At 45.7% G+C, this 21,347-nt stretch overlaps 1 protein-coding gene across 1 annotated transcript; it reads left to right on the top strand.

Annotated features, from left to right (window-relative positions):
• Window positions 1-191: 191 nt before the first annotated feature.
• Window positions 192-21,165, top strand: MARVELD2 (MARVEL domain containing 2). Its single transcript, XM_041768272.1, is given in 9 exon segments — window positions 192-324; window positions 2,793-3,146; window positions 3,967-4,009; window positions 4,012-5,129; window positions 8,221-8,256; window positions 14,269-14,417; window positions 14,683-14,854; window positions 18,317-18,367; window positions 19,393-21,165. Coding segments are annotated over 7 exon segments (1,677 nt in total). The 5' UTR covers window positions 192-324; window positions 2,793-3,146; window positions 3,967-3,981; the 3' UTR covers window positions 19,516-21,165.
• The last annotated feature ends 182 nt before the right edge of the window (window positions 21,166-21,347 follow it).

Genomic DNA, 21,347 nt, shown 5'->3' on the forward strand with positions numbered 1-21,347 from the left:
GCATAGTGCATGCGTCTCCTTTATCCATTGTTAAGTTTTCAAAAAACCGGGAGAAACGTATCAGCCTTGCGCCGGGTACTCCGGCAAGGTTAGGCCCACCTGTCGGGGCCTTTCCGGGGTGCGTGGGCGGCGCTCCGGCGGGCGGAGCTGGGCCCGGCGCCGACGCTGCGAGGTGCGGGGCGGGTCCGCCCCTCCGGGCCGCGAGCGAGCGGGAGTCCGGCTGACAAAGCCGGGCGGGGCGCCCTGGCCTCAGCCCCGCCCCGGGAGCGGAGCCCGGTTTCCGTGCGGCGGGCGGCGTGCGCGCTCCTCCCGGCGGCCGCGCAGGTGAGTGGGCCGGGGGGAGGGGCCCGGCGGCCCCCGCAGGTGCGCGGGTGGGGACCGGAGGCCCGCGGCGCTCGCCCCTCCGCCCCGCCGTAGCCTGCGGCCGAGGCCGGTCGGAGGGGAGGCCCGGGGGAGCGGGGCCCGCGCGCAGGGGCTCCAGCAGCCCGCCTTCGCGGAGGAACGCGGGCGGGTGCGCGGGGGTGGGGGAGCCCCGCGCGGGGGGCAGGTGCGCGGGGCGGGGAGCCCTGCGCGGGGGCAGGTGCGCCGCGGGCAGGTGCATGGGGCGGAGATCCCGGCGCTGGGGTCCCGGGATCCCGGCCTGCGCGCCGACTCAGTTCCGTTCGCTTTGGGGCGTCCCGTCGGCTCTGCAAAGGGGCTGGTATGTGGGACGCGCGGACCCCAGGGTCCTGCCGCTCGCGCCTGGGCCGTGAGCACCCCCGGGGCCTCCCGCTGCCCTGGGCCCTGCGGAGCCTCACGGCGCGCTAACCCGCTCCTGGGTCCGTGCGGCCTCCCGCTCCGGGCCCGGCGTCCCCGAGGAGGGCAGCCCGGTCCCCGGTGCCCGCCCCGACGGCCGCGGTGAGGGCGGGGTGGCCGCCCCGTCGAAGAGCACGTCTTTTGTTATTCCATGATTCTTCACACTGACTTTCTGCTTTTTATATAAAAATCATTTTTCTCCCTTAAACCTCGATAAGGTGTTCTAATCCAGATGCGCCACTCTGCACAGGTGAAGATAAGGTGAATCCATTAGAGCCCGGGGCACTCTTTTTTTTTTTTTTTTTTTTTTTTACTGGTGTAGGGAAGTGAGCAATGGGATCTCCTTTAGACGCATGTGCGTCAAACAGGTGACGTCTGTAAGACTTGCTCACCTTACTTCTGTGTTTTTGGTTCGACTTTTCATAGCAAAACCGTATTTCAATTATTTATCTATTTATGATAGTCATAGAGAGAGAGAGAGGCGGAGACACAGGCAGAGGAAGAAGCAGGCTCCATGCACCGGGAGCCTGACGTGGGATTCGATCCCGGGTCTCCAGGATCGTGCCCTGGGCCAAAGGCAGGTGCCAAACCGCTGCACCACCCAGGGATCCCCTGATTGAAATTTTCTATAATTAAACCTTTCTAATCCCCTGCATTAAAAAAAAAAAAAAAAAAACCTGAATTCTTTCTATCTCCATTGCTACCACCATGGTCCACTGGATCAAGTCAGCGGCCTCTTGGCCCCCTGCCTCCCTGAGTATGCTGTGGACATAGCATCCAGACTGATCCTGCTAAAACATGTCACATCGTGTCACTGCTCTACTCAGAACACGCCATTGACTTCTCCTCTCCCAGCAAAAGCCAAAACCCTTCCCATTTGTTTTCGAGGCCCTAATAATTCAGGTGGACTTAATTCTGCCAATTACCCCCCCTCTCTCTGCTCTCCCCCTGGCCTGCAGGGCTTCATAGGTCTTGAACTTGCCAGGCACTCCTGCTGCAAGGCGTTTGCACTAGCTTTTCCATCCGCCTGGATCACTTCCCCTGATGCTTGCCTGGCCTCCTCCTTCCCCCCTTCATTTCTACATTCAGACATCTCGTTCTCTATGAAGACGTCCCAGGTCATTCTATTTAAAATTGTATAAACCCTGCCGGCAAAGTGCTTTTCTTTTTTTTTTTTTTTTTCAAAGTGCTTTTCTTAATCAGCATTCTTAACTTTGTTCCTTACCGTCCAGTCAGTGTATTTCATTTCCCTTATCTGTTATCTGGAATCCTCCCCCCATCCCCCATTGAGATTTAAGTCCCATGAGTGCAGGAATTTCCGTTGGTTTTGTTCACGGATGCACTTTTAGGACGTCTGGTGTAATGGCAGGTGTTTGGTAAATATTCGTTGAGTGATAGGTTCCCATCTTACAAAGTGAAACATAGCCTTAGTGGGGCACTCGAGCTGGTCATGATCTCAGAGTCGTGAGATCGAGCCCCACATCGGGCGTGGAGCCTGCTTAAGATTCTCTCTCTCCCCCTCCCTCTCCTTCTGCTCTCTCTGTTAAAAAAAAAAAAAAAGCAAACAAACAAAAAACCAAAGCCTTAGGAATTTCTAAGCGGTTCAACACAACAAAGGTGAGATGCTCCAGTTAAACTTTGAGACCTTCATAGTGCCAAGTACAGTGCTACATGCCCGGTGCGTTTTCAGTAAGTGCTCGCTTCTAAGCAACGTGAGGGAGAAATTCATTGTGCCTTAAACCTCGTAGTTACATTAGCGAAGAGTGTCCTTTTTGTCGACAGAAAGTGGCTGGTTTTGTGAAGGAAATCAACAGGTGTAGGAAAAGTGCTTTTTCTCTGCTTTATTTTTTATTTTTTATTGCTTAAAGCACTTTTTAAATTTTTTTGAAGAACAATATGTTGTGGGGTTTTTTTGTATATTTTTTTTTACTGGAGTTCAATTTGCCAACATATAGCATAACACCCAGTGCTCATCCCGTCTCTGCTTTATTTTTTAGGTGGATCAAAGCCCCTCTGAGATACTTTTGAGTGTCGCCGTGCAGCAACAAGGTGCCTTTGGGTGACTGCTCTATAAAGATTTCCACACGTAATGTACATGGTGGCTCTGCGTTGTACTTTTGTGGAATCTTAACCTTCAGTGATTTTTCCCCCTCTCACAATTCAGTTTTTTAAATCTAGTATCAAGTATTCATATTTTAGAGGGGAAGCCGCAACTCCCCTAAATGCACTTTCCTGACTTCAGAAAAAAGGGCTTCAATCCCTGTGTGTAACGGACCGCGTCTCCTGGGCCATTCCAGAGCAGGATTTGAGGTGAGGAGAATGAAGACTATTTGCTGACCCATCAGACTCTGGTATGCTCAACTATTAAATATTTTGATTTCGATGTTTCGGGAAAGGATTCTGCTTGGGGGTGTCTTGGGATACTGCATTATTAAAATTCAGCTTCTTGTATGGTTTCTGCCCTTTGTTGTTCATAGGGCTCACAGGTAGATTAGACTTACCAATGTTTTCACTCAGAATTAAGATCGTGGGGATCCCTGGGTGGCTCAGCAGTTTAGTGCCTGCCTTCAGCCCTGGGTGTGATCCTGGAGACCAGGGATCGAGTCCCACATTGGGCGCCCTGCATGGAGCCTGCTTCTCTCACTGCCTGTGTCTCTGCCTCTCTCTCTCTCTCTATGTGTCTCTCATGAATAAATAAAATCTTAAAAAAAAAAAAAACAGAACTAAGATCTTAATTTTGACTGCCCTTAAAATCATAGAGAACAATGATAATATCCCTGGCTCCTATGTGAGGTATGTTTAAAATAGTTTATGTTCTCATTTTTACATGTCTCGACAATCAGACATGATCATACTGGTTCCCTAAATATGGTCGTCTGCCATTAAGTGAATAAAATCAAGGGGATCCCTGGGGGGCTCAGCGGTTTAGTGCTACCTTTGGCCCAAGTCCTGACCCCAGGGTCCCAGGATAGAGTCCCACCTCCGGCTCCCTGCATGGAGCCTGCTTCTCCCTCTGCCTGTGTCTCTGCCTTTCTGTCAATCTCTCTCTCTCTCTGTGTATCTCTTATGAATAAATAAATAAAATCTTAAAAAAAAAAAAGTGAATAAAACCAAGCCTACCTGAAAGAATGACTCGCTGGGCATGAGCGATGACTTTAATCTCGGCCACAGGTGTAAAGGTCACCAATGTCATCGGATGATGGAAGGTCCAGGAGCCGGACAGGCACTACGATGGCGTCCCAAGGGAGTCCCCGTCCGGCGACGGCCCCACAGGTACCCTGCGGACGCTCGGCGACAGTGAGCTGGCGGTGAGCGCCGATCCCTTGCCGCCGCCCCCTCTCCCGTTACATCCGCCGTTCGGCCCAGACTTCTACTCAAGTGACACGGAGGAGCCGGCCATCGCCCCGGATCTCAAGCCCGTGAGGCGCTTCGTCCCGGAGTCCTGGAAGAACTTCTTCAGAGGGAAGGCGGCCCCGCGGTGGGGCAGGGCGGGGTCTGACGTCAGGTACATCTCGGACGGAGTGGAGTGCTCCCCGCCGGCCTCTCCTGCGAGGCCCGGCGGGCCCGGCCTTGGCTCCCCCTCCCCGCCGGGCCCTCGCGGGGCGTCCCACGGAGACGCCGGCGACGCCGAGGCCGCCTGGATCCCCGACGCCTGCGGTTGGCCGGGCGGCCGCGCGCGCTCGGGCAGCGAGAGGGAGGAGGCCTTGCGCCTGAGGTACTCCTTCATGAAGTCGTGGGCCGGCCTGCTGCGCGTGCTGGGCGTGCTGGAGCTGCTGCTGGGCGCCGGCGTGTTCGCCTGCGTCACGGCCTACCTGTACAAGGACAGCGAGTGGTACAACCTGGTCGGCTACGGGCAGCCCTACGGCCTGGGCGGCGCGGGCGGCCTGGGCGGCCTGGGCGGCCTGGGCGGCCTGGGCGGCGGCTACTACTACGGGGGCCCCAGGACCCCCTTCGTGCTCGTGGTCGCCGGCCTGGCCTGGGTCAGCACGGTCGGCGTGCTGGTGCTCGGCATGACCACCTACTACCGGGCCATCCTCCTGGACTCCAGCTGGTGGCCCCTCACGGAGTTCGCCCTTAACGTCGCCCTGTTTATCCTGTACATGGCCGCGGCCATCGTGTACGTCAACGACACCAACCGCGGGGGCCTGTGCTCCTACCCGCTGTTCAACACGCCCATGAACGCGCTGCTCTGCCGGGTCGAAGGGGGCCAGGTGGCCGCCCTCATCTTCCTCTTCGGCATCACCATCGTCTACCTCATCGGAGCCTTGGTTTGCCTGAAGCTGTGGAGGCACGAGGCGGCCCGGAGGCACAGGCAGTACCTGGAGCCGCGGGAGGTGAGACCTGCGGGCCCTTTTCGGAGGCCGCTGCCGCTGCCCTGCCCCTGCCCCTTCCCCGGGGGCCGCTCCCTCAAAACGCCTCGTCCTCAAGACAAGGTGTTTATAAAAGCCCTTGTGTTATTTTATTTCATTTTATTTATTTTATTTATTTATTTTTATTTTATTTTGTTTTATTTTATTTCATTTATTTTATTTTACTTTATTTTATTTTACTTTATTTGCTTTATTTGTCTTATTTGTTTTATTTTACTTTATTTTATTTGCTTTATTTGCTTACTTTACTTTATTTGTTTTATTTATTTTACTTTATTTCATTTATTTTATTTGTTTTATTTTACTTTATTTTATTTCATTTGCTTTATTTTACTTTGTTTTATTTTATTTTAAGTATTTTACTTTATTTTATTTCATTTATTTTGTTTTACTTTATTTGTTTTATTTTACTTTATTTATTTGCTTTATTCTATTTGTTTTATTTTATTTTATTTGTTATTTTATCATTTTTAATTTTTTTAAAGATTTTATTTATTAAAAAAAAAAAGATTTTATTTATTTATTCATGAGAGATACAGAGAGAGAGGCAGAGACACAGGCAGAGGGAGAAGCAGGCTCCACGTAGGGAGCCCAACATGGGACTCGATTCCGGGTCTCCAGGATCACGCCCTGGGCCAAAGGTAGGCACCAAACTGCTGAGCCACCCAGGGATCCCCTCATTTTTCTTTCTTTTTTAATTTTAATTTTAATTTTAATTTTAATTTTAATTTTATACGATCTGAAATTCGAAACTCCTAGCTCCCCGTATCCAACCTGCTTTCCGTGGGACGGCCCATGCCACCGCCATGTCACTTGTCGTCAACACCCCAGGCAGGTCCCAGATGTGTAATCCGATCTATGGTTCATTGGCTGCACCGTTGCCGCCGCGATGCCCAAGGGGAGCAACATGGCTACCCGATTTCTGCATCGGAGAATAATACCGTTTTCAGTATAGTAAATGTGTCCTCGTGGAAGCAAAAGGTTGAGGACAGCGTGGATGCTTGAGTGCAGCAAAGGTTAATTAAAAATAAATTAAAAAAAAAAAAACCTTTTCAGTCATCGGAGGAAAGTGTTCATTTAAAGGTTACGATGAGTGCCGCTCTTTCGGTGACTAAAATTAAGGATACAGGGATCCACATTTTTTCTTTTTTTTTTTTTTTTAAGATTTTATTTATCCATTCATGAGAGAGAGAGAGAGAGAGGGGAGGGGCAGAGACACACAGGCTGAGGGAGAAGGAGGCTCCACGCAGGGAGCCAACACGGGACTTGATCCCGGGACTCCAGGATCGTGCCCCGCGCCAAAGGCAGGCGCCAAACCACTGAGCCACCCAGGGATCCCCTTTTCTTTTTTTTTTAAGTGTTGAGAGGCTGAGTTGCAGTGAACATGCACTGTGAACACTTGCCCAGGCATTTGGATGTTTTATTCTTATTTGGGGGTTGGGGGGAGATGAGTGTACCCAAATTAGAATGGGAGCCTGGCACTTGTTTTTATTTCTGGATTTAACTAATTAAATAGGAGAAATAATAATAATTAGTAATAATAATAATAATACTACCTGGAGGATCAGATTCTACAAAAGCCATATTTAAAATTATTTTATTGGAGTGCTCGCTTCGGCAGCACATATAATAAAATTATTTTATTTGAAGAGTAGCAAAAATGTTAAGAGTGTGTTCTTTTAGCTTCATTATACCCTGAAATAAGTTAATGTTTTGTTTTCTTCTAAGGAGGAGTGTGTAGCAGTAATTTCTTTTTTTTTTTTTTTTAAGATTTTATTTATTCATGGAGACACAGAGAGAGGCAGAGACACTGGCAGAGGGAGAAGCAGGCTCCCTGCAGGGAGCCTGATGAGGGACTCGACCCCAGGACCCCAGGATCACACCCTGAGCCAAAGGCAGATGTGCTTAACCAGTGAGCCACCTAGGGGCCCCTGTATCAGAAATTTCTATGTTACCAAAAATATCTTATTAATTTTTTCTTAATTTTAAGTCAATATATTGTGTGCGTTTTTCCTTTTGTGCTTTTCAAAGATTTCCTAGATACTGTATAATTATAAATTATATAAATATATATATATATATAGGCAAACCTGTAGATAAAAATGAAATCCTGTCTTTATTCACTCAGTAACCTATTTATTTACTCACTGACCTATACATTTTGTGTCTAAACTTCTGCATGAATCTTATGCATAACAACGAAAAACTTTCCTGGTTGTATGAAAGATACTTTAGCGTGTTATAGGAAGAACCTCAACATTGTTTCAACGTGATCCATGCTCTCTCGTCACAAAATATATTAATCCCAGTAGAACTCCACATAGAATCAAGTTATTTCTAAAAATTCATCGCAGCACATTAAGCCTATTTCTTAAATTCACCTCTGCATACACAAAATAAAGAATTTAAAAATTTTGGGATGCCTGGGGGTGCTCAGTGGTTGAGTCTTTGGTTCAGGGCGTAACCCCGGGGTTCAGGATCAAGTTCCGCATCAGGCTCCCTGCATGGAGGCTGCTTCTCCCTCTGCCTGTTTCTGCCTCTCTCTCTCTCTCTCTCTGTGTCTCTCATGAATAAATAAATAAAATCTTAAAAAAAAAAACAAAAAAACTTACCTCTCATGTGGGAGCTTGTGCCAGTCTCTGTGTTGCTGCGACTTCTTAAAAGTGAGAACTTATAACGGCCCCGTAGGGTTTTTTTTCCCCTATTAACTTTATGACTATGACTGTTTCAAACTAATTACACGAGGTAATAGGAGCCAAGAATAAATGAGGCCTCCAGCTGATTCAGTGCGATTTGCCTGTTAGTCCCTGTCCTGTGTGTGATTCCAGCTGTGCTGTGTGTTCCCGCCTGGCAGGGAGTTAGTGAACCCCGACCCTCCATGTCTGGTAGCCCCTCAGACGACACTGGGATCCGGAGGAGTAGCATCTGTCAAGTAGAGAAGCAACGTCTGTGAAATGGCAACTGGGCTTTAAATGCAAATGGATGAAAATATTTCCAACCAGCCCCATACCCTCTGAAAAAATCATTTTAACTTTTTTTGTTGTTGTTGTTCTAGGTAAGTGAACCATCATTGCCATCAAAAAGGAAAACGGTAAGAATAAGGATCACATTGTATTTGATGTCTAGATTTGCTAAATACTTTCTCCCCAGTCTGTTGACCTATGGAGCAGATCCTCACTGTGTCTCTGAAAGCGAATCTGTTACACTGAGTCTCGAACTTAACGTTGAGTTCAACTTTGAGCTTTTTTTTCTCATTGTGAAAGGATCAAATTAGACATAAACACAAAGTATATTGGGCAAGACCGTAAGTTCTTATACTTCTTGTAGCTTCTTTTCATTCTCTGGGTTAAAAAGATTATGCACATGAGCAATTGGCTCTCTTTATATTTAATAATGTTTTTTTAACTGAAGAACTGATTCTCTCGAACTTTCCATAGCCTTTTTAAAAGTTCTTTGCTGTTCTTTGCTGTCCTTTGCTGTCTTTTGCCGTCCTTCTCACCTAACTTCCAGATGATGCCAAATTCTGTTGTGGCAGGAAGAAAATTCCTATTCCAGAATTGACTAACAGCGCAGCAGTGGTCAAGGTATCTCACTTTGCTTGCCTTGATTTCTTGTCAAGTTGGAATAATAGCAATAAATCCCTACCTCACATGTCTGTTGAGAGGATTACATGAGATGCTGTCGTTACAATTATTTACGTATATGTAAATGCCTAATATATCTTAATCAAAATTTCACCTCATTGAAAAGTCCATTTTTTAAAATATTGGGCGTTATTTCTAAGCAAGAGGTTGAGAATCCAGCCTTTGGAACTTTTTCTTTGGAAAGGGAGTGCGTTTACTTGGATTAGAATTCAAAGGATTTCTAGTCCGAAGTCTTCTCTCATGCCAGTTCCTCAGCTTTACAGCTCTCCCGACTGGAAGGAACTGGTGTCATCAGGACCTTGTGGTTCCTTTCAGATGTACGTTCATATTACTCATACGTGTAAATATATGCATGCACACACAGATGCTAGTACCTCATACACATGGATATGCCCCTTATATTTTCTTTCGTAACACTATGTATCTAAGCTGTTTCCTTACTGGTACATAAAGAACTGGATTCTCCTTTTATAGCTAAATAGTATTGCATTGTATGAATGTGTACGCTTGTTTTGACTGCCAGGTTGCCTCATAGGTGAAAAACGATAATATCTAAGGTAGTTACAATGTGCATTTTTCTTATAAGGAGTGAGATTGAGCATTTTTCATGTATTATGTTGCTTTTCCTTCCCTGTTAACTTTTTTGTATCCAGTCCATTTTTTATTGAATTGCTCGTTTTTTGTTCTTTTTTTTTTTAAGATTTTATTTATTTATTCATGAGAGGCACACAGAGGGGCAGAGACACAGGCAGAGGGAGAAGCAGGCTCCCTGCAGGGAGCCCGATGTGGGACTCGATCCCAGGACCCCGGGGTCATGCCCTGAGCCAAAGGCAGACGCCCAACTGCTGAGCCACCCAGGCATCCCTGGATTGCTTGTTTATAAAGTCCTTTAAGTGCATACATTTTGAAAATACCTTTTATAGGTGGGGTTTTTTTTTTCAACTTTATTCTCTAGCACAAATACTATATGAAAATGTTTGGTTCACAGTAAAGTGAGGGATTTCTGGAGTGGACAGATGACATTTTGTCCAAGGGATTGTGGTGAATACATCCGTGTCGACATTCATTCCTTGAACAAGCTATGTCCCAATTAGATGGTGGGCTAGTGATATGAATACTATGTGGTACATCATCTCCATTTCCTGGGAGTTTTTACAAATCTAGTGGAAAAGAAAACCATAGACAAAGTGTCTGTGTGTGTATGTGTGGAATAGAGAGTAAGCAAGAACTACAAAACTAAACTTGTTTCTCAAAAAAAAAAAAAAAATTTATGTTCCCTGCTATTTCCTGGGGAAATCAATTTATTGATGATAATGTCTCAAACTCAGCATTTTTAATTGTCAGAGCATCTTTTGGGAACTGTAATTTTGTTTTAAAGATTTATTTATTTATTCATGAGAGACATAGAGAGAGAGAGAGAGAGAGAGGCAGAGACACAGGCAGAGTGAGAAGCAGTCTCATGCAGGGAGCCTGATGCGGGACTCGATCCCAGGACTCTGGGATCACGCCCTGAGCCGAAGGCAGATGCTCAACCACTGAGCCACCCAGGTGTCCCTTTTGGGAACTGTAATTAGCCAGAGTTTTTAATGGGTCAGTTGCCTTAAATTACTTCTGACACTTAGGTTATCTGAATTGCAGTTTGCAGTGGGATCTCTTGCCGAGATCCATAAATCTTTAGAAATCATGATACTTGAGCAGCCTTGACTAACCAGGGATGGGATAAATGGGTGGTCTACAGAAGACTGAGGACTTCCTCTATCCCAAGGCAATATGGACCTAGAGCTACACGCCAATGCACTATGCATATTGTTCCTATGGTTACAGTGGTATTACTATGTGCCTGTGGCTTTTTCTTTGATCTTATTGTACTTTGTTTTAACTTCCTGATTCCCTTGTGTGTTAATTTTTGATATTTATATATTATTGCTGTCAGGATGTGCATTTCAGTTAGGCTTGTTGTAACTCAGTGGTACTCACAATCAGAGTAAGCTAAATGGATGCTCACTTTTAAACTGTTATATAACAGGTAGATAGACCAACAGACAGTAAGAAAGCAGCTGCCTTTAGGCGGGCCACCACCTAACTGTGGGAAGCCAGGGGAGAAGGAGACTTAACTTTTCATCATATACCCTATTGGCCTTTCGAATTATATGTCAGGTATATGTATATATTACCTTTTCAAAAATTTTTTAAGTTTTTAACGATTTAAATTAATAAACAACTTCAAATAAAATTGACAAGCAAGGTAGAGCATATGTTTAAAGCATTAATAATACTAACCCTTTGAGATTTAAGCGCAGCTTCCTTAATTTACCCTATGGCTGCCTTCCAGTATTAGTACAAAGACCTAGGTGACGTTGACCAAATGAAGAGAGCCCTCCTCCCAGTTGGGAGTCATCATGGGAATGGCTTGGTCAGATGCTGGCCAGTACCCTCATTCCCTGTTGCCAGTACTACTGCCTTAACCCTTCGGTAACTCCTGCCTCTCAGAGGGACTGACCTGAAAACCCATGAACCCACCCTGGCCGGGAATGACCGTCATGGCTGCATGGCAGCCCAGTGAGAGTCCTAAAATAATGCTGATTGCGTGGAAAATACCCAGCTGAAAAGAACTTTAGAAGACAGTCCCTGAGGATGATCTGAAACCTGCTTCCTCATGCTAACACTCTGACTTGCTAACCCTGACATCAGATTATGCTATCAGCTATTCACAAGACTTTCTAAAAGTTGACAGACAAATCAAGGCGTGACAAGTGAGTTTCAGGCGTACAACATGGTGATTCGACTTCTCTAGACGTTTATGCCATGCTCACCGTGGGTGTAGCTGCCATCCGTCCCCACATAACACTCTTATATGGACTACATTCCTTACGCTGGGCTTTTTATCCCTGTGACTTAAATAAGTTCACTGGAAGGGGACCCCCCCCCCGACTCACTTTCACCCATTTTGCCCAACTCCCAACCCCCCTCCTCAGCGTGTTTTTTTTTTTTTTTTAATTTGAAAAGCTTAGTAATTATAACCATACCATTACTTAGCCCGGTGCTTAATTACTCTCTCTTACCCCACAGTAAGAGGTTTCCTTGATACCTGCTAACAAGACTCGTTTTCCCTAGAAGCAAAGAAAGGTCCCGTGAAACCTGGGGCTGTGTGTTTGTAGTCGGGAATACTGTTTGAGCGGGGCGCGTCCCAGGGCTGGAGCCTAGTGCAGCCTTCCAGGAAGAGCCTAAAGAGGTTTTGATTCTTTTGTCTTATCTGTACTTTCAGATCTTTTTTTTTTTTTTTTCCTCAGTGAGGATTTCTGAACTGATGATCGGTGATATTTCACCCAAATACAGTGGAGGAAAATCTTAAGAGCACAAAAACAGAAAAATTTAAAGCAGATAAAATAGTCCTGGTGAAAATCATCTGACTTCTTAAAGCTCCCTTTTTGTATTAAAAAGTGAATCTTAGAATCAGGGCTGGGCAAGTAAGGAAGATGAAGAGTTCCTGCTTGGAAAACTTTACCTAGGGGGAAAAAAATTTTACCTGGGCAGAGTTTATGATTTTGACCCAGAAATCTGAGCTTGACACCTGGGGCTGCTGCCAAACTCAAGAGAGGGTTGGCTTGCTCCCTAGTGGCTCCCTCCGCCAGCTGTGTGGCAGGTGGATTGTTAAATATTTAGAAGCTAAAGAGGGATGCCTTGAAATAGAAATCCATTTATTGAAGCCAAGAAGAGGCTCCCCTCATTTTATTTTACTGTTAAAGATTTTATTTTATTTGAGAGGGAGAGCACGAGGCAGCAGGGGGTGGGGGGTGCAGAGGGAGGGAGAAGTGGGCTCCCCGCTGAGAAGGGAGCTAGATGCCAGACTTGATCCCAGGCTCCCAGGGTCATGACCTGAGCTGAAGGTGGATGCTCAACCGAGCCAGCCACCCAGGAGCCCCGAAGTTCTGGGTTTTAATCATGGCTTTTCCACTTCCTGGCTGTGAGGCCCTAGAAAATTTACTTAACCTCTCTGAATCTTACTGCTTCCAGCGTAAAATGGAAACCCCTGTCCCGGCTTCCACCAGCCTCACCGGTATGGTTGGTGTTCTGGGCCCTGCCCATTGGGGTCCCTGAACAGCCTTTCCCCAAAGCTGTACATGCGTATCAGCCTGCCCATTCCAGACTGGGTTCCCCTGGGCGTTGACACTCCTGCTTCCTGTCCATCGGTATTTTAGCGCTTGGAGGCCAGTGGCCCACAACTTCCTCTCCGGGCCTTTTCATCTTGTGCTATTTCTCCTGTTTTGAATGTACCATTTTTTTAAAAAGATTTTATTTATTTATTCATAGAGACAGAGAGAGAGAGAGAGGTAGAGACACAGGCAGAGGGAGAAGCAGGCATCATACAGAGAGCCTGATGTGGGACTTGATCCAGGGTCTCCAGGATCACGCCCTGGGCTGCAGGCGGCACTAAACCACTGTGCCACTGGGGCTGCCCTGTACCATTTTAAAACAGATTTTTTTTTTTATTTTATTTGAGAGTGAGAGAGAGAGAGAGAGAGCGTGCGCGCACAAGCAGGGGGAGCAGCACAGGGACATGGAGAAGCCGACTCAGGGGCTCCATCTCAAGACCCAGGGATCGTGACCTGAGCTAAAGGCAGATGCTTAACCAACTGAACCCCATGGGCACCCCTTGAATGTACCATTTTTTACCAAAAAGACTTCAAGGAACTTTCCCTTTGGGCAATCGGGGAGACTTCAACCAGGGCACCACAGGTTCAGGACTCTTGGAGAACTGAAAGGCCTCCACTGCCTTTCCTTCGGGTTGGCTTGCTTTCCTTTCTCGGGCAGTGAGAACAGTGTAACTTGCCTCCCTTTCCGACCTACTTGGGGACTCCGTGGGGTTGGTGCATATGCAGTTCCCCAAGACCCTTTTTTTTCCTCTTTCCACTTAAGGAGCCTTGTTCCACTCTTTCCCCTGAATTTCTAATTTTTAAAAAAGATTTTATTATTCATTCATGAAAGACAGAAAGGCAGAGACACAGGCAGAGGGAGAAGTAGGCTCCACGCAGGGAACCCAACATGGGACTCGATCCCGGGACTCCAGGATCACGCCCTGGGCCAAAGGCAGGCACTAAACCGCTGAGCCACCCAGGGAATCCCCCTGAATTTCTAATTTTGAACTATGTTTTGTATTCTCTTATAGCTAGTTGGGGGTATAAATCCTAAATAAAGTGCGTAAGACCCCACATTTAACATTTCATCACCCGCATGTGACACACACACCTGTTTACCTGTCAGGTGGTCCCCCTTACCTGCCACGAAGGCATTCAGAACAGCTTTGTGACCATAAAGCATGCATTTCGCAAGTGAAATACTAATCGTGGCTTCCACCTTCTCCCCACTGTTTTCATATAAGAATAAATTTGTGGGTCTTTTTTCCCCTTCTCCCTCTGCCTCTGTTTACAAATAAATCCTCTTTTTCTCCCAAACTGTAGTGTGAAGTGGCCATCAGTGGTGACAGACAGAGAGACCAAGAGGTTAACTTCAAGGAACTGAGACCAACAAAAATGAAACCTGAATTCCTGAGTGGGCACATCCCTCCCGGCCACATCCCTAAACCCATCGTGATGCCCGACTATGTGGCGTGAGTGTCTGTCCAAACCCTTCTTTGAGGTAGAAAGAGAGAAATGCCCCCACGTGGGCATTTCATCTTCCTGTTGGTCTCTAAGGCCATGCCCTCTGCTTAAAATCATTTCTATGTAAACAGTTGTCTGTTGCCCAGGAGGTAATATATTGAACTGAAGATACTACTGCATGGCCAAGGAGGAGCGAGCTAAGCTTGTTGCTGATTCACCCTCTTTTCAATGAAAAAGTTACAACGTTGGTTAACTTTTCTCGCCCCCACTCAGAAAATACCCTGTGATCCAGACAGAAGATGATCGGGAGCGCTATAAGGCTGTGTTCCAAGACCAGTTCTCAGAGTACAAAGAGCTCTCTGCCGAAGTCCAGGCGGTCCTGAGGAAGTTTGATGAGCTGGATGCAGTGATGAGCAGATTGCCGCGTTGTTCAGAAAACCAACAGGTCAGTGCCTACAGCCACCTGGGGGGAGCCGCCAGAGGAAGGATCGAATCTGACCTTCCCATGAGTGGGGGGGAGGCCACACGAACCCTGTGCCTTTGCTGTCTGTCTAGGAAAGTTATTTGAGATCCTCAGGGGCACACGAGTCAGGATTACGATTCACATTATATAGTTTCCTGTATTTTACCCTCAATTATTATTTTTTTAAAGATTTTATTTATTCATGAGAGACACACAGAGAGAGAAGCAGAGACACAGGCAGAAGGAGAAGCAGGCCCCCTGCAGGAAGCCCAATGTGGGACTTAATCCCAGGACTCCAGGATCACGCCCTGAGCCAAAGGCAGGCGCCAAACCGTTGAGCTACCCAGGCGTCCCTTTACCCTCAATTATTAAATAGTTTAAATAGTCATAAAACAATTGTTTTCTTTTTATTTTTTTAAGGTTTTATTTATTTATTCATGAGAGACACAGAGAGAGAGAGAGGCAGAGACACAAGATGAGAGAGAAGCAAACTCCATGCAGGGAGCCCGATCTGGGACTCAAACCCAGGACCCTGGAGTCATGCCCTGGACCAAAGGCAGATGCTCAACCCCTGAGCCACCCAGGGATCCCCTATTTTCTTATTTAAGTAAACTATGAGTTTGCCTCAGATACATACTGAGTCTATCAGGGTCCCCAAGGAGACCAATGGCATGCTTAAACTAAGATCAGTCAAGAGAGATTTATCCACAAAGCGGGGAGCATCCAGTGGTCATGCCTTCTCTGCATTGTCCAGGGCTAAGTGACGGCCAAGTGGTCACTGCCCCAGATCCAAAGAGCACATGGTACGTGAGGACGGATCATAGATCTGAGCTGCTGGGCCCAACCAGACTGGTCGCCGACATGGTGGCAGAGGAAACCAGGGGCTCCCTCCCTTTCTGTCCCGTTCTGGAGTTGGTGGGGGGTTTCTCCTCTTAAGATTTCTGAAATGAGGGGATCCCTGGGTGGCGCAGTGGTTTGGCGCCTGCCTTTGGCCCAGGGTGCGATCCTGGAGACCCGGGATCGAATCCCACATCAGGCTCCCGGTGCATGGAGCCTGCTTCTCCCTCTGCCTGTGTCTCTGCCTCTCTCTCTCTCTCTCTGTGACTATCATAAATTAAAAAAAATAAATAAATAAATAAATAAATAAAAAAAAAGATTTCTGAAATGAGGAATGCCCTGATAATCAGCGGCATTTTTTTTTTATCAGATACGTTTTTTTATTGAGACACAGTTCACATACCATAAAATTCACCTATTTATTTATTTATTTATTTATTTGAAATATTTTATTTATTCATGAGAGACACAGAGAGAGGCAGAGACACAGGCAGAGAAGCAGGCTCCCCGAGGGGAGCCCGATGCTAGACTTGAACCCAGGACCCTGGGGTCACGCTCTGAGCCAAAGGCGGACGCTCAACCATTGAGCCACCCAGGTGTCCCTTCAGTGTACATTTAAATCACTTTAAATTACAAAGTTCTCGGGCAGCCCAGGTGGCTCAGTGGTTTAGCGCCGCTTTCAGCCCAGGGCATGATCTTGGAGACCCGGGATCGAGTCCCACACTGGGCTCCGTGCATAGAGCCTGCTTCTCCCTCTGCCTGTGTCTCTGCCTCTCTCTCTGTGTGTATTCTCATGAATAAATAAATAAAATCTTTTAAAAATAAATAAATAAATTACAAAGTTCTCTAAGCCAAAATACCTAGACTAGTAGCATTTTCCCAATCTTGGAGCAAAGGAACGGTTTTGTCTATGAGACGCCAGTACCAGGAAGCAGGAGAAATCCAGCAAATATTGCAGGTCAAGGGTTGCTTAGTACCATTTGAAGGGTCAGTAAGGTCCACAGGTCCAAAAAGGTCCCCCAAATTTATAGGCCCTCAGAAGAGTGCAGGAAGGATTGAGCAAGGCTGCAGGAAACCGGTTGGGCCCACACTGGGGAGAGCCAGCTGCTTGACAGACATGTCATGGAGCGATCCAATCGTGCCATGTAGTTTGAGCCTAGCCCACGGGGCTCTGGTTTGTGGGCTCTGTGTAGTGGACAAGGGCTCGGGCATGCAGGTCTGCCTTTGAGGACTGGCAGGGTCCCCATTAGAGAGGGGCTGAGACTGGGTCCTCCCACGATATTTCGGTACAGCGTCATCAACCGTCGTTTCCTCTGGTTTGCACACAGCATGGTAAGTACGTAAGTAGCCAAACACGAAGGCCACAGCGAGTCTCAGAGTCTCCTCACGTCCGTCTCTAAAGTGGAGATAGTGACTGTATCACGAAAGCCAACTTCTCATCAGGCATCCGCTGCAGCTGGCAAGGCCCATTCATTTCCTAATGGGGCCTCAGGAAGGTGTTCAGCGCAGCGGGCTGGTGTGGAGGCACAGGTTCTCTCACAAACCTGGTTGTGTGCCCTTGAAAAGTTTACCGCATGACTTTCCTAAGCCTATAAAATAGGAATATTGCTTAAAATCATCTCTCTGGTCCTCGCTGTCTTTTTTTTTTTTTTCCTAGCTGTCTTAAATTCAGTTTCTCTGACAGACTCTAGGAAAAGTTTTGCCCCTCTTTCCTCTGCCTGCGTCTCCGTCACAGCACCCCCTGGCCCCAGGCAGCCCGCCCACTCCCAGTTAAGGGCCTCTTCATACAGGTGACAACTGAATGAGCAGGGTCATTCTTGATGCTGGCATCGAGATCAAAGTACAAATGAAGCTCACGCAGGAGGCTCTGAAGAACTAAAATATATTGCAAAAAGAATGTTGGGTGGGTGATGAGAAATGTTCTCATTATTATATTATATTATATTATATTATATTATATTATATTATATTATATTATATTATTATATTTTATATTTTATTTATTATAGTGTCCGACAACTCGAGCGCACAAGTTTCCTTGGATAAATGAGGGCCTTGCTCTAGTAATCTGTTCCCTTTGGATAGACTGTTCAATCCATTAACAAATCTCATATGTACCGTAAAACTTAGAAGGAACCTTACTAGTTATTTTTGAAAGTCAAATAGTCTCAACCGCTTAATGCCCGTGTGTAATGTGGTTATGACATACCAAGGACTGTACGAGGACCATTTCAAATATGTGAACCTTCTCACCACTTTATGAAGCACTTGGGGTTATTATTTCCACCTCAGTAAGGAAACAGAGTCTTAGGATAAAAGGCTTGCCGAGCATCAGACAAGTGGCAAGCAGTGGCCCTGGGATTCAGTTCAGGTTTCACGCGGGCGGGTCCTTTCTCTCTTGTTCACCCCTAGATCCCAGCGCGTGGCGGGTAGTAAGCCCCCTAATCGTTATCCAGTTCATCGAATTCTAGTGCATGAATATTTTCATTATAGTCTTCAATACAAATTATTCCCTGTTCTAATTCCCAGTGTACGCTGAGATATTAGGAGACAATCTGAGTAAAAGCAAGTGTCTTAATTCAAGTATCTACAATATGTTATTTTTAGGAACATGAGAGAATTTCAAGAATCCATGAAGAGTTTAAGAAAAAAAAGAACGTGAGTAAAACCATTTTCTTCGGGATTCCTGGGTGGCTCAGCGGTTTAGTGCCTCCCTTCGGCCCAGGGCCTGATCCTGGAGTCCCAGGATCAAGTCCCACAAAGTCCCACATCGGGCTCCCTACATGGAGCCTGCTTCTCCCTCTGCCTGTTGTCTCTGCCCCCCCCCCCAATCTCTAATGAATGAATAAATAAAATCTTTTAAAAAAAAATCATTTTCTTTTCAAATTATGTTCCTCTCCAGGTACAGTGATGTCAGCTGACAAACCTTAGAGTCTTTCAGCTAAAGTCGTTTGTTTTTAGTATTTCTTCAGATGCTACGTACTAGAGAATAGGAGTGGCTCCTGAATGCCTTTTCTTCTCCTCTCTGTCCTGAACACATTCTGTTATAACCTGGTTTCTAGCAACCTAGAGAAAGGAGCACCAATATAGAACTTTTCACTGCCACTTCCTTCAAAAAAAATTAAGTTATTATATGTTTTTTACTCCATCCTTAATTGCATAGGTCAGTAGAGGCTGGAGAGAGCTTTTATTCATCTTTTCCATATGTATTATTTGCTTTTAATATATTTTATTTTATTTATTTATTTTTTTATTATTTATGATAGTCACAGAGAGAGAGAGAGAGGCAGAGACACAGGCAGAGGGAGAAGCAGGCTCCATGCACTGGGAGCCCGACGTGGGACTCGATCCCGGGTTTCCAGGATCACGCCCTGGGCCAAAGGCAGGCGCCAAACCACTGCGCCACCCAGGGATCCCCGCTTTTAATATATTTTAAAGTACTGAAGGTTAAAGTTGTCTCAGCTCTCTGTATTTCCTACTCAACTTTGCTGTGAAACTAAAAGTTTTCTAAAAAATAAAATCTACTTTAACAATGCAGAGAGCATAACTGTTATTAGGAAGATTTTCAAACCTGATGTAGAAAATCTGCTATGAAGGGTCAGTTTCTGGATGATAATCTACATTTTCTAGGTTCTTCACTGAGGAAACTAGAGGCTAAAATAATGGCTGTGTTTCTTTTCCAGGATCCCACGTTTCTGGAAAAAAAAGAACGCTGTGATTATCTGAAGAATAAACTTTCTCACATAAAGCAAAGAATCCAAGAATATGATAAAGTAATGAATTGGAATGTACAAGGTTATTCTTAAACCTTATTTGAAACCACTTTTTTAATATTAAGCTTAATATTTATTTACTGTCCTTTTCGTGCCAGTCTGTGCTGAGAAGCAAGTGCTTCCTGCATCGGCTTCTAGTTGATTTAGCTGGTATATCATGCCATGTTTGTACGATTTCACTTCAGACATTTCAAAACAAATTCGTATTTACCGAGGGCCTTTACTCAGGATGGAAGAAATGCTACGTCTGTGTACGTTTTATATCTATCCTATTAAAAGTTGTTTAGAGATCACATCCTCACAGCATGATGAGCACACAGCGTATCACTTCTGGTGCTGCTTTTTTTCATCTTTAACTCGGGCAGGCTCCTGGGATTTCTCTAGAACACATTTCTCTTCCAAGCCTTCTTTTGAAAGGGCTTTGAATCCGAGATCAACATTTTCAAGTCTTATGATCTCAGGCAAGTTACCTCATCTCTCTGTGCCTATTTTCTGTAAAAATGGACCTAAGAGGAGTGCCTACCTTGGAGAGGGTTGTTCTGAGGGTGAAATGAGTCCTGTCTGGAAAGCACTGAGCGGAGACCCCAGTACGTTATACACAGTCCATCAGAGGGTGCAGACTGCAGAAGCAATCGTCACTTGAACAAACTGCCAAGGAAGGGTTCTTAATGAGCAAGCTCCAGCAGCTACCCAGGAGGCCCATGTGTCTCATGGATTTCTTTTTCTGCAATCGATAACTCTTATCACCTGTTGCCAGAGGTGGATGCTTCCCTGTGGTCCTGGGCCCACTGAGGTCAGTATCACAGAGGTCCCCCGACCCCACAGCCTGGCCGTTCCTGTCCACGTCCAGGACAGGGATTGTGTGACCACTGTTGTCTCTCCTGCCCCTGTTGGCTGAGACTCCGTGATCCTACATTTACTTAGAATGTCCTTTTGATGTATTGTAATGCTTCACCTTCCCAAGCATTATCTTGGCTGCGACGCTTTATCCGCAAGAAGTGTTTTGTTTCTATTAGTATGAACAATGGACTACCTTAAAAAATGTTTTTAAAACGTCGTTGTTAATGGATCCTATTCGGTGGCATCTACCTTGCGGACAGATTCCTAGGCACAAAAGTATAACATAGCTGCCATCTGAACAATTACTGTTTAAAGAATTTTCTAAAGCAATGAAACCAAAGAGAAGCAGTTGGAAAAGCCAGAGGCCTAAGAAGTGTTGGTTATTGAATGGACTTCCTAGTTTTTCTTTATCACTGAAATCTCATTTAGTGTTTATTGTTGATATTTTAATGCCGCGGCTCTCAGAGTAAGCTTACCACCCTAAGTGTCTTGAGAGGTGACACCTAAGAAAGTGCAAGGCCCCTCTAGAAGTCCCTTAACTGAAACAGCTTCACTTTCTGTTTTATATGTTAGGGCCGCATGTTAACATTTCACTTAAGAAGCACACCAATACTTTTTAAAAAGGGGAAAAAGAAAAAACCCAAAACCATGAAATAATGCCATTTTGATAGATTCTAAAGAGTTAGATTCGTATAGAAATGAAATGTTAAAGAAGTTTAACTTTGTGAAGCTTGATTCTACTATAATTGTAAGCGTTAATCTTCGAAAACTAATGTTGTAACACTAACTTTTTAAATTTTTTCATGTCAGTACCTGGGCATATTAAAATTTCGACGACTTGTTTTTTTCTGCGTACCCTTTATTGTTTGTTTTTCTAGCATTCCTATGTTGACTGGGCATGTTCTGGAAAATATTCCCCATTATCAGAAAACAAACTGAAAGTCATCGGAAACCTGTAGGTCATGATGTTCAGGTGATGATTTCCTCCTCCCCCATTATTTGCAAAAATTCAAAGCCAAGGCCAC

The sequence above is a fragment of the Vulpes lagopus genome, chromosome 8 (genome assembly GCF_018345385.1).
Source record: "Vulpes lagopus strain Blue_001 chromosome 8, ASM1834538v1, whole genome shotgun sequence".
Classification (NCBI taxonomy): Eukaryota; Metazoa; Chordata; class Mammalia; order Carnivora; family Canidae; genus Vulpes; species Vulpes lagopus.